This window comes from Hemiscyllium ocellatum, chromosome 15, assembly GCF_020745735.1.
Source record: "Hemiscyllium ocellatum isolate sHemOce1 chromosome 15, sHemOce1.pat.X.cur, whole genome shotgun sequence".
In the NCBI taxonomy this organism is placed as follows: domain Eukaryota; kingdom Metazoa; phylum Chordata; class Chondrichthyes; order Orectolobiformes; family Hemiscylliidae; genus Hemiscyllium; species Hemiscyllium ocellatum.
In genome coordinates, this window is record NC_083415.1 from 19140354 (window position 1) to 19154387 (window position 14034).

Sequence of the window (14034 nt, forward strand, 5' to 3'; positions counted from 1 at the left end):
ATTGTCATACCTGCATCCAGCACAGTATCTGAAACCTAGATGTTGGGTGGGGACAGAGCAGAGGAACTGCTCCTGATGATGTGGGAACAGGGCTCGGGGCTGGAAACAATAAGTAGATAATAGGAGGGGAGATGTGGAAAAGAAATGAAAGAACACACTTGCCTTTACACCATTAAAACAACAGATTGGAAATTCAGTCAGTCCAGGGTCAGTCTGAAAATTATATTCCTTGTACAGCTACTTACGCAGCATCTGTTTTACATTGGCTTTATTTTGGATTCATGAAAGCAAAAGTGTATTTCATCAAATGTAATGTGCTTCATCAAACATGTAAAAAAAGTTACATTTATGTAGCACCTTTTCATGATCTCAAGAATCTCCAAATAATTTCTACAGCCCATTAAATACTTCTGAATTACTATCATTATTACAATGTAGGAAATAACGTGACTAATTTACTCACAACAAGTTCCCTAAAAGCAGAAATATAATATGATGAGATAGTCTGTTTTCGTTGATGTTGGTTGAGGCATAACTATTGGTAAAGACATGCATCCTTCTTCAAAATATTGTCAGGGGATGTTGGAGGTTGTTTCCAAATTCTTCCTCTTGTGATAAGGATCTTTTAATGTAAATATTTACTTCTCACATGCTGAATATATATTGATATCATGCAATTATTATCTCTATTTTATTGAAGTAATTTAGTCACCATAGGAATGAGCCTTTAACTTAATAGTCTCATCCTTGCTCTGAGTCAGAAACACAATGGGTAAAGAGAGCCCCAACTAGTTCAGATATATGGAGTTCCTGGTATGAATTCTGGTTATTATTCACTGGGGTACATGCATCCAATGCATGCTGATGACCCTTTTGTTAAATTAATTGTGCAAATCCATAAACCCCTTCTGCCATGTTTTCTTTTAGTTCAGTGTTGCATGGAATGCAATTGTCATCATCAAAGTCCACATTTGTTTCTCATTCGCTATTGCCTTCAACGATGGTGGGAGCCATTGCAGTCCATTTCCTGTAGCCATACAAAAAGATGCTGTTAAAAAAGGAGTTTAGAATTTTTACACAGTAATAACGAAGGAACAGTAACATTGCTTCAGGTCTTCATGATGTACTGCTTGGAGGATAGCTTGAGATGTTGGTCTTCCCATGCATTTGCAGTCCTGTCTTTCTGAGTCTTCCAGGTAACTGATCTGGGATATGCAAATTGAAGCATGGAAACCTGACACTGTGGAAGCAGGCCATTTGGCCCATCGAGTCTACACCAACCCTCCGAAGGGCATTCCATTCAGAGCTATCCCCTTACCCTATCCCTGTAATCCTGCATTTCCCATGGTCAATTCAATTAACTTGTACATGCCTTGGACTGTGGGAGGAAACCAGAACACTTGGCAGAAATCCATGCCAACACGGGGAGAACATGCAAACTCCACACAGACAGTCACCCAAGATTGGAATCAAACCCAGCTTCTTGGCACGATGAGGCAACAGTGCTAACCACTGGGCCACTGTGACAGAGGTTTGGTAGTCTGTTGCACTACACCTTGTACTTGGCACGTATTGCTGCCACAGTGTGTTGGTGGTGGAAGGAGTGAATGTTGACATTGGTGAATGAAATGAACACTGAAAATGTTTTTGAGTAGTACAAAGATTATTATGTACATGGAGGAGTATTCACTGTTCAGGTTATCTGCTTATTGTTAATCAGCCAGGGCAGCATCTCTTCACAGAACGTTTGAAGGGGAAAAACACCTTGAATTATCTAGACCCTCCATTTTTCTTTGACCATGTTAGTGTCACTCTTGTCAGCTAAATTAGATCGAAATTATAGTTACCCTCGTAGTCACAGTGATTCAGCAGCTCCTTTTTACGCAAGTCCTGGAGAAAAGGCAATTGAGTACTATGTAAAGTGGTTCATCAAATTGTCATGAGCACATTTTGCACTATTACCAAAGAACAATTTTAACCTCTTCAGCTGCAGCCGAACCATAAATTGTGGCATTTACTACCTTCTTTGTTTCGTAGCTAAGGGCTCATTCGAATTAATATATGTCGCTACATCTGTAGTTCCCATCAGCAGTTGATTTGATTAGTTAGATTAGATTACCTACAAAATGGACGTTGTCTAAACTATTGTTTAAAGTTGGCTTATTATACAGAATTTAATACTCCTAAATGAAAAACAGGAGAAACTAAACCATTCAGTCATAAATTCTTTATTGATTTGAGATTCTGAACAATTAAAGCTGATTAGAATACAATCATTCTAGACCAATGTTGACTATAATTAAGTTCTTTGACACTGAGTGCTCAATCTATGTCTGAGTTATGCTGGCACACAACATGTTAAGTGCTTACATCACAAGGTAAACAAACAAATTTAATAAACACGAGACTGCACATTTGATAGCTCTTAGTCATTTTACTTCAGCAGGTATTCTTAAATTTAGCATGATTATTTCAATAAACATAAAATATTTCTAAATTAGCATTTCAAAGTTTTCATGTAGTGTTTTGATATGAATAATACAATATACAATACTTAATGCATGTAAATGAAGTCTAGTCAGCCAGCCAGAAATCTATTGTTAGTCAGAATTAACTATATTAAGAGAAGGAATGAACTATTCAGCTATCTGAGCCTGCTTTGCTGTGCAATAAGACCATAAATGATCTGCATCCCAGTGCATTTACCCAACCTGCTTCTTTATACCAGACAAAATGGTAATGGACTGCACACTCCGATAGAGAAATGTAAAAAATGTTCTAGATTTATCATTAGAATGAAGTGTACTAGAGTTTTCATGCCGACTAGATCAATATTAAGCAATGAGATTACAAGTGAAGATAGAAATGTAAATGAACTTCACGCTTTTCCAAACGAAGTCCCAGAAAGGAGTTATGGGTGTGAGACTTTAAAAGACAATTGTTTTAATCTGTCTCTTGAACCTCTTCAATGTTAAATGGAGTGGGTGACCTCCTAATATTTTTCCTTGATGGTAAGCCAATGTGACCTGTTTGCCACGGGGACTGGGGCCCCAAGGGATGAAACTCAAGTGCCTGCTTTCCCAAGTGGAGGGAGAGAGAAAGGAGCAGCTAACTTTCCGACTAATTCTGAGCACAGAATGTAATGCCTTCTCTTAAGGCAGGTTTGTTGTTCAGTGGGGCATTTGACCATGGGATTCTGAACCTTCCTGTCTCTATCCTGATTAAGTCTAGGGTGGGAAGGCTTGCTGATTACTTTTTCCAGAACAAATTGAGCCCCTTAATTGGCTACTTAATGCCCACTGTGGGCATAATCCTACAGCCACTGGCATTAATCCAGCAGTAGGTAAGGGTTTCACCATGTGGGAAGCATGAAGAGGAAACCCTTTTGATAATGCCTATTCAAAAGGGGTCTCTCACTCTAAGCCACAGTATCTGATTGATGAATCTAGTGTTGAGAAATAAGGGAAAGAGGCTAAGAATGATACTTCTGCCTTTGATGACAAACTCCCTTCCTATGGTCTCTGCTTCATGACCTCTCTCCAATGATCACTGGCCTGGGTCCCTCAGAGATGCTGAGCCTTGGGGCCACAGGATTCATGATCAGCAGTTTCCACTGCAACAACGTACAGCTGCCAGCCTTTGATATGCCAGCAGCTCTGATAGGCATGGTTGCCACCATTTGAATCCAGAAAATGGCAGCTACACTGTAGTTATATATCTGATCAGATTTCATTCAATAGGTGTCCCAAAAATGGGCAATGTCAGAATCTCAAGCTGGTGAAGCAGACCACTTTTATTCTACGCAGAGACCAAAATCCCAAAGAGAGAGAGAGAGAGGCAGGGAAATAGTAACTTCTGAGAAGCTATCAAGTCTAGTGCAGGTCAGAACACATTTTCTGATCAAAGTATTGAAACATTTCGGTATTTAATGACACTGAAATATTTGCCTTGGAATAGTTGGGAGAAGGAATTGACAGAGTAGCTTTGAAACTGAAACTCTGTCTGGGGATTCTCAAAACTAAGTGAAATGATCTTTGACAGACCCTGGACATCTTGGTGAAACAAACCTCTTGGAAGATGGAAGTAACTGTTTTTGTAAAAACTGCAATTCTGTAGAGAATGCATTGTACTGTATTGTATAAATGCGGGAGGTGAGGAGGGAGATTCTTGATTACGTTAGGTTGGGTGCGGAGGTTATCAATTTCTACAGAAGAACTACACCAATATTTACTCAAGGTCAATTTTACATTTTTACAATTGAGTCTTAACACATGAAATGTTGCCATGTAGTCCATCAAGTCATTCACTGGGAATTAAATATCTTTAAAATTGCTGTCTGTCTCTCTAGGGATCATAACAAAGTGCACCTTTTTTTAAGCAAGTAACTTTGCAGGAATTAAAATTGCTGAAACTTTAAAAAGTTGACATTTTGGAATGATCATGGACATTCTTTTTCCTCAGCCAATAAAGTGGATTTTGTGCCGGTAGTCAGGGACCTGTGTTGGGTGCAGTGTGTAAACAGACCTTGTGCAAGTGGAACCAGGCCTAACGGGAATAGTTGCTTTTTTACCCTGTCCTTTTTATTGACTGTTTGTTTGCAGCAAGTGAAATAAATTGAAAAAGACCTCTTACTTGTCCACCAGCCACACGTGTAAGGGATGACTATTTCTTTCAATCCAGATTACAAGGAGGGAAACTGCAATCACCATGATTTCAAATTATTCTATTTCTCTGTCAATGACTTCATACAAAGCTGTTGACTTATTTGTTAGGGTACTGGGGCAAGTCACCATCAAGTGTTTCATCTGAGAAACCATTGTTTGAGATTGAGTCCATCAAACTCCTTAGCTATTACTTCCTGAGAGGAGTTTCTGCTTGATGAAAAACAATCTGTGCACCTCCCACCAATTCCAAGGATTCTTTTACCAAGATTGTTTGGTATTTGTGGGTAAAAGGATGCTGCCACCAATCATCCTTGATTGACTGCATCTAAGGGTTTTATTGGGCTACATTATTGGAGGATCAAACACTATTGAGCCTTAGCAAAACGTAATTTACTGAATGATGGTAATTTCGCAGATGCTACTTTGGAAAGATAGACCTTGTAACAAAGATTGTGGAGTCCTAGGATTAGGTCTTCACTCCATGAGGTCTAGAATGATTTGCATAATCCCAATCAGAACATCATCACAACGAGTGGAACTTAATGTAGTCCTCAACACTAACTCTTTCAGAACCATTAGCTTATTCAACACATAACAGTTTTCCCTCTGTCCACTATTGCCTGCTTCAAACTTATCATTCACATATTACTGATCTTGCTATTTTGAGCTTTCATTTCACTTATACTCTTCCAATGAACCTCAACTTGTGTAAATTACAAATCATTCATCATTGCTGCAATCTATTCTTGCTTGGTCACCTCTGTCAATCTTGATTCTCCTACATTATGCTACATCCACTTCCATTACCAAATTCATCTCCAGGTCCTAAACTTAAATCTGCCTTCAAGCCCTCATCAAACTCGATTTTTACCAGACTCTCTTCCAGCTTCATATTCAGTCCACTTCTCAGTCACCAAAGTTACACCTTTTCTTCTCTGTTCCGCCATTGAGGGGTGTTCTTTCAACTCTACACACTGAGATTTTTCTCCTTACTACCCTTCTCTCCAACTGAGCTTCTTTCACTCCTCGTCCATATTTAACTCCTGTATAGTGGTCATTGTTTTCCTTCTCTTGGAGATTCTTTCAAGCTGTCTTTCTGTTTTAATGGAGTGCTGAATATAACAGGTTAATGAAGAGGGAAACATATCCAAACTGAACCCCACACCAAATGCTCAGGACAGCAGATTTTCAGTAAACTTCATTAATTCATATCAACTGCATGTAGTTCACTCCTTCAAAATGGTTTTTAGATTTGTTAAAATAATTGTTAACAGGGTTTTGATGAACAATGGAGAAGAAATTCATTATTTTTGCAGGTATTAAGGATATTTTTGCATTTGAAAGCTACGTTGCATGACAGTGCACTATAATACATAGCCACTGTTCAATTGGCTAAAATAAATAATTTCATAATCTGTCAGCATATTTAAAAACTAAACATGGCAGTATTAAATCACTTGTATGAAAGAGAAAATGTCACTAACACATTAATAAATGACATAAAAATATGCCAAACAATTTTCTCTGTGAAATTAAGGTAAACCAAATCCACCCACAAATTCTTGATGCACAAATTCTAAATTTTGTAATTTTGTTGTTCCATGATTTTGTACATTTCTAAAACACATAAACATACAATAAAATGCTCACTTGTAAAATGCAAAATGACATTCCCAGATTTTCCAGATGTTTCCAGCCCCAAAAATCTTAAAATATATCCATTGGCTTATTTTGTTTGCCTTGCTACATGTCATCATATCCAATTCATGTTTCCTGAATAAATCTTTTTAACTCGATTAAGAGTGAACATGATATGCAGTTTAATTACATTGATAATATAATGTATTGAACACTTATTTGTTTCAAATTAGATGACAACCATATTGTTAACCACTGAAATATTTGAATATGTTATATATATTCAAAATAGTAACAGAAGTACTTAAGATACAACTGCATAAATTTAACAAAGACATTATTTTTCAGACAAAAGATGCACTACCTGACAATAAAGAAATACAGCATAGTAATTATAGCATGTTATTTACATTGAGTTTGCCAATAGCTCAGCTAGTATCTGAACAGCTTAGTATAGAACAGAGCCATATGGGAAAGAAAATTCCAAACTGTTAGTCTGCTCGATTGGCTGACCACAGTCTACATTGTTGTATCTTAATATTCTTATTTGAGACGTTTTGCTTGAAAAAAAACTTGAGTTCATAATCAGGCTTTGTCTTTCCTCCATCAAGAACCCTTGGTTACCATTCAGACTTTTGTCCTTATTTTGTTGGAGGAATATTAAAAATTAACTTTTAGTTTTAGTATAGTGCAAAATGATTGATAGAAAGCTATCTGTTACAGCTAAGACACTTACATTTGTAAAGACAAAAGTGTCAAGTATTGCAGTAACACATAACAAGCTTCCTGAGGAACTTTAAGTCTTTCAGTATGAATTAGAATCCCTACAGTGTGGAAATAAGCCATTTGGCCCAACAAGTTCACACCTATCCTCCCAAGAGTAACCCACCCTAGACCCATTCCCCTACCCTATTATTCTACTTTCTCTTGACTAATGCACCTAACACACACATCCCTGAGTACTATAGGCAATTTAGCATGGCCAATTCACTTAACATTTTTGGACTGTGGGAGGAAACCAGCACACCTGGAGGAAACCCACACAGTCATGGGGAGAATGTGCAAATTCCACACAGGCAGTCGCCTGAGGCTGGAATTGAAAACAGCAATGTGAGGCAGCAATGCTAACCACTGAACCACCATGCTGCCCGCATGGGCAAATCAATGCAGTCTTCCTGGCTTTTTCTTCACAAAAAAAACTTACTTTAATTTTTAAAATTACATGCATTATATTAATTAAATTGATTAGACCTGATAACTAGCCATACTTTTCAAGTGGTTAACTGATGTGTTTAACAAGCAAGATGTACTTGCCAGAACTCATTCAGTAACTGTGAGGACACAGCAGTACTCATTATGTGCAAAATCTGGCCTATTCATCCTCAGAAACCTCTTTGTGAATGGTAATTGGCAATAGCACATTTCATTAATGCACTCTTTGAATTGGATATCATTATTTTTAAAATGTAAACTATGTCAGAAATTGGATTATAATGATTATTTGGGTTTAACTTTTCAGAAGGCAAACTTAATACTTTTGGGACAGTAGCAAGACAAAAGTTGCAGATTCAATCCAGCATTTAAAAAATGCTTCCAAAAATATTTTGAGTCAGCTTTTCAAAAACAGTAGGGTTACAGTTTCCTCCATTTTGATGATCCTGATATTAGATCTAAAATGCCATTCTGATCATATTAAGGTATGCTGAAGCTTCTTGTGAATCTCATTAGCATCTTCCTGAATGGAAAATTTGCATACATCAATTAAAAGAGCTGAACCAACTCCAACTCTATTTTCAGTCAGAAAACGATATTTCCAATGACTCATTTAATCAATGTTCATGAGTATAGAGTGTTTAAGAGTATCTCACAGATGATTTTCTTTTTCTAATATGACCAGTGCCATTGCAAGAAAATAATGCATTGAAATAAGCACAAAATACAGAGCAGATTTTAGTTTCTTTTTGAAAGCAAACCCTAAATATTACAATAAAACACCAGAAGACCAAACATTGTTTCTTGTCATAGTTTGATCGAAGTTTGAAAAGGCAGATATAATTATATGAAAGTCTTTCATATGGCTTTGTAAGTTGGTTTGAGCTCTGTTCAAGCTGCAGAATCAACAGATAGTTGTGACGGATTGAGAAGATTGTACTTGCATGAGTCAAGCATTTCTGTCCAAACCTCTGTCGTCTTGGAGGTGACATATTTAAACGAACATGTCTCTGGGTGGTAATGGGCAAGAAATTCAGTGCATCAATCCTGGGTAGCTATAAAATCCTGGTACGGTTGTAAACTTACTTATCAGCAGATAAACCTTAAAGTGCAAATAACATAGGTTGCAGAAAATTACAATTTTATACTGCTTGAGCAAACACTGAATATTAACATGCACAGCAGCATGATTCAAACTATCAAAGATAGGATGTACATGAACGAGAAAAAGATAGAAGTGACTTGATTGTATTAACGGGCAACTTTGTGCCTGTTCACATGGCATCCTTTGTAATTATAACTAAGTTTTTTTTTCTTTTCAAAATAAACTGTATATTTCTTCTATTTCAGTAGGAAACATTGGAGTGTCAATCAAACCTGTTTTCCACTAAAGACCCAATTTCCTCCTACTTTTCATTTAAGTTCACAAATGTAGACAATCATATTGTGGTCAAGTGTGGCTTTGCATTTTTGTGGCATCATTTGCAGTCAAAATTATGCTTTTACTGTAAAGCAACATGAAAGAGTAATGCAGTCTGCTTTTCATCACTCCAGAAGCTGCGACCATAATTTTCAACTTAAATTTGCTGAAGACTTTAATTTAGGGCTTCCATCATCCAAAGTTCTGTCCGAAAGATTTCTTTTCACAGCAATGTAATACGATGTTATCTGAAGTGAGTTTAAAACCCTGCTCTGGGAACTCAAACAGAGCAGAATGGTTATTGACCTGCTGCAGTCTGTGAAGCTGAGGAAGTTACCACTTACAACGTAAGTTGAGATTTCCACAGTAGCAGATCTCTTTGAAAGTCTTGCGCATCTCTTGACTCCGAAAGGCATAAATCACGGGATCAATGACCGAATTACACATAATGAGGATCAGGTACATGTTAAAATGTGATGTGTAACAGATGCAGTATGGATTTGTAGGGCATGATATGATGAGGATAAGGTGAAGGAAAAAGGGAGCCCAACAGATAATGAAGATCCCAAGCAAGATGGTGATGGTAATGGCCCCTTTCATGCAAGTCCTCTGTTGGACAATACCATTGACTGGGAATGTGGCAATTCTTTTAATATGTAGACGAGCGAGCATAAACATATGGACATAAAGGGTAGTCATAAGGAAAAGCATGGTGAAGAACATGGCAATAAGACAAATGATGACTGTTTCGCTGTCTGAATAAATGATGAAGGTAATACCAGTGCAGATACAAGCAATCCAGATAAGTATCATAAGAATTAAAGCCCGTTTTACTGTCATAATACTGTGGTAGCGCAAAGCATAGAAGATAGTGATGTATCTGTCAATGGCAATAATCAGTAGATTACATATTGATGCCACTAGGGAAATACAGATCATTGAATCAAAAACATTGTCCATTTGCTGAATAAAGTGGTCAGTAGCCACTAAGAAGCCACTGTTTAAAAATGCCATTACAATTGTCTCCAAGGCATTAGATACACTTACCAGCATGTCTGCCACTGCTAAACTACAGATGAAAAAATACATTGGAGAATGGAGGTTTTTGTTTTTAAGAATAGCAAGGATAACCAGGATGTTTTCCATGAGGCTGATGATTCCTAGAGTCAGAAACACTTCGGATTTAATTGGGACCTGTTCACAGAAGGCTGCACTGTTGTTCAGGATGATGCTTTCATTCAGATCTTCTGTGCTGTTCATTGTCGGCATGTAGAATATAGAATGGGTGGAATTCATTGTGAAAATGGAATCTCGTGCTGTTAGAAGCAAAGCTTGAAAGAATTGATGTCTCCGCTGTCATAGCATCATAAGTTCAATTGATTCATATTGAAAAAACTCGAAGATAGTGTATCTTTCTTCGTCTTGCTGCTTTTGGACAGTAATGTTTGAACTCCTTGCAGCTCAAAGCAATTCCTTTGTTGCTGGCTTTAAGGCACACCAGGACTGAAAGTTCAGAACTCAATCTTGTTCATTCTGTTTACAATATGTAGAGTCTCAATTTATTCTCTGAGCCTTACTAGTTGATGGTTCGATGCATTTATAGTCCACTGGAAGACAGTAGCTCCTCCCTGTTCTATAGGGACTTTAAATGTTAGTTTAAAGTGTAGGGCTAGGGCTGAGTGACAGCGAATTGCTGCAAAACTACAGTGGTATGGTACAGTCTTCAAGCTCTTCAACATGCTAGAACTGTATAGTGGTCACTTGGTGCCCCCTTGTGTTCAAAGTTAAAACTCACACAACACCAGAATTTCGGCCAACAGGTTTATTCGGAAGCATTAGCTTTCGGAGCGTTGCTGCTTTATTGGGTGGTTGTAGCAGGATGAAGGAGCAGTGCTCCGAAAGCTAGTGTTTCCAAATAACCTGTTGGACTGTAACCTGGTGTTGTGCGATTTTAAACTTTATATACTCCAGTCCAACACCAGCGTCTCCAAATCATGATTCCCTTGTGTTGATCTTCTGATTGCATATTAACAAAACAATCCATAAATTAAAATAGCAAAGTACAGCATTATGAATATGTGATGATACCATGTCTTTAAGGGGTATGTTTTGTCCTTTTTTTTAAAGAAGAGGGGTTGGGACAGAGGTGATAAGCAGTCTGGTTAAAGCCAATAAAATAAACAACTTGTAATGCTTGGTTTTTTTTAAAGTTGGAACAACAGAAGCAGCCTGGATGAATGGGGTCAAGCTCTCAGAGAACCAGGATTTTTAATTTAGCTTTCATCAGTTGCTGGGGTCTTGATACTGGATGTGGAAGCTCTTATTCCTCTCCCTGTTACAGCTGGGCTTCTCTTCCTGCTGCTAGAATTGCATATGAGACAATCTATTTCATTGACTTTGCCCTTGTGAAAAGTGTGCTCATGGGATATTATTATATTGGAACAGTTAATTAAGAGTTCATTATTTTGTTAAATATTTCAACAGAGTTACAGTTAAGCCAATCCTTTTCTTTGTTTTTATTTTGTCTTAGTGTATGAATAAAGTGTGTTTTGTTTCGAGCCTGGTACTTTGGCCATTTTAATTGTATCTGGAACGCAACGCCTGGCACTTCTCATTAAAATAAAAACAAGTTAGGGTCTAGGCTATCTCCTTGATATATTTTGTGGGGTGTGGTCTGGCGCATAACAAATACAGTAGCGCCTCGACATACGAACGACCCTGCTCACGAACAAATTGGTTTATGAACAGGATTGTACGTAAAATTTTGCTTCAACGTACGTACGAAATTCAAGGTATGAACGCAAAATGCCCATGTACGACCACGTGGTTTCATTCTTCTGCTTTGCTACGTGCGCTTAGAACGCAAAAGCTCTTGTGGCCCGCGTGATCTCATTCAGTTCGTCTTTGGCACGCGTGCTGTGAACATCGTTCGTTGCTACGTCCAAGCATTCTTACGCTATCCGAACAATGGGAAAAATTGATTCAGTTTGCGAACTTTTCGGTTTGCGAACCGGGTCCCGGAATGGATTAAGTTCATCAGTCGAGGCGCGACTGTACAACTGACCTCATCTCAAAAAACTGTCACTCACTGAAATTGTTGAAGGTGTTTACAAAGAAAGTCATCACTTGTGTCCCAACATTAAACTAGAAATTTGCTGGCATTGGAGGAGGAAAAGCAATAGGACTGCAGATCCAAGTATTCTTTCCAAGATCCAAGGGAGCAATCCTGTTAAATCTAGCCCAGAAAGAACCTTCTGAGAAATCAAATACAAATACTTCGCTTGACCTCTTCTGCACATTATACTGACTGCCACTTCACACCAATCTCCATATTTCTTGAGTTAAATGTGTATCGTTCTGCAAAAACAACATGGCCATTGAATGTAAACTTGATCCACACCTGCATAGGATGTGCAGCCCATTTTTAATGTGCGGAGGAGACTATGCCACAAAGCTTTGACTGTTATTTATGAAACCGTTCTGAAGACGAGCCATACCAGACACGAGACATTAACTGTTCCTCTCTTCACAGATGCTGCCAGACCTGCTGAGTTTCTCCTGCATTCTTTGTTTGTTTCAGATTTCCAGCATTGCCAGTATTTTACCATTTTATTCTTTGTCCAACATTTTTTGGGTTCAGGACAGGCAACCTGGATTATAATCCACCCACCAGAAATAGGAACTGCAGCTGATCTTTTATTATGCCCATATTAGCTGCTTGATTGATGTCTGGATGAAAATGGTCAACTCAAAATCTAGGAATTAATCACAGGAATTATCTGGTCTGTATGGCTCACATCTCTGGCATTAATTAAGGTGAAGAATACAACAACATCTCTTACATGTCTTGGCCAAGAAGTTTTAGAAGAGGACCTTCAGTCCTTTACTTGGGAACCTCATGTCTCAGATCTGTGCGCAGGCAGCCAAAAGCAATGGGTCCCACCCTGGTGTTCAGTTAAATTTAGTCAAGACATTGATCATGTCATTGGGCTATAACTTTTCAATATTCATTAGGTTACTGCTTGCTTCTTGTTGGAAGCTCACTAATGGTCTGCTCAGGGTTTGAGGAAAATAAAAATGGCTATGAAGCCAACGCGTTGGTGCTAGTTGGGAAAATTTTACAACTTCAACCTTATCCTAGCCATTCTCAGAGGAGGGACAATTAATTAACTAATTAAAACTGTGGTCTCCCTATCTGTGACATTTAATGCTCAGTTTCTTCGATTGCAAAGATGTACTTAAAATTAATTGTCCAAAAATCTGGAAGTTAAAAGCTTTAGTTCATATTTATTAAACTTGATGTTTGTATTTGTTACACCAGCTTACCATTAGGACAATGTTTCCATCTATATCTTTGTCCATTGCTGTATTCTCTATTGCAGTTGTTGTCACAACTTCACAGGATTATTCACACAGTACATGCAATAGTTGATATTATCAGCATTTATCAGACACAAACCAGTATGAAGGGCTTAGAGTTGCTGAGAGGTCACAGCAAAATTCCTCCAGACTGTCCATTAGTGGATAATCAGAGAGAAAATTGAATTTATTACTGAGAGGTTGCCCTGCAATAGATTATTAAAATAATTACTTCAAAATATAAACCAAGAAATCCATTTTATTATCATATTTTATATTAATATTGAACACAATAGTGTTGTCGGACTTTTTTCTGTGTGTTCCTTTAAATTTTGCTTTTATCCCGATCATAACCATATGTTATGTCATATTGCCATTATAATAACTGACTTTACCTAACCATCTTTTGCAGGCCATTTGTAAATTAGCAGTTAACAGAGCATCTTAAAAACACTTGCCATCTACAGGATATCTTGGATTAAGTGTGCAAAAATGTGGTCTAAGCTATTAACTCATGATATCTAGGAACATATAAAGATCTTCAGTGTTCAGAAAATGTCAAGGTTCTTGAGGTTTGCTAAATAAACTTTCACACATATCCTCTTTGATCTTGATTCGTTTTTTTTAGGCTTGTGCATTGTTTTGAAGGAGGTTGACAAATGGTACGATGAACAAACAAAAAAGGAACAGAAGTAAACCATTCACCGCTTAAGACTACTTTGCTGCTCAATCAGACCACGA

At 37.7% G+C, this 14034-nt stretch overlaps 1 protein-coding gene across 1 annotated transcript; it reads right to left on the bottom strand.

The window, feature by feature from the left end:
* Positions 1–9267: 9267 nt before the first annotated feature.
* Positions 9268–10230, bottom strand: LOC132822711 (melanocortin receptor 3-like). The gene has a single exon (XM_060835982.1). The coding sequence runs from the start codon at positions 10228–10230 to the stop codon at positions 9268–9270; it is 963 nt and encodes a 320-aa protein (XP_060691965.1).
* Between the last annotated feature and the right edge of the window lie 3804 nt (positions 10231–14034).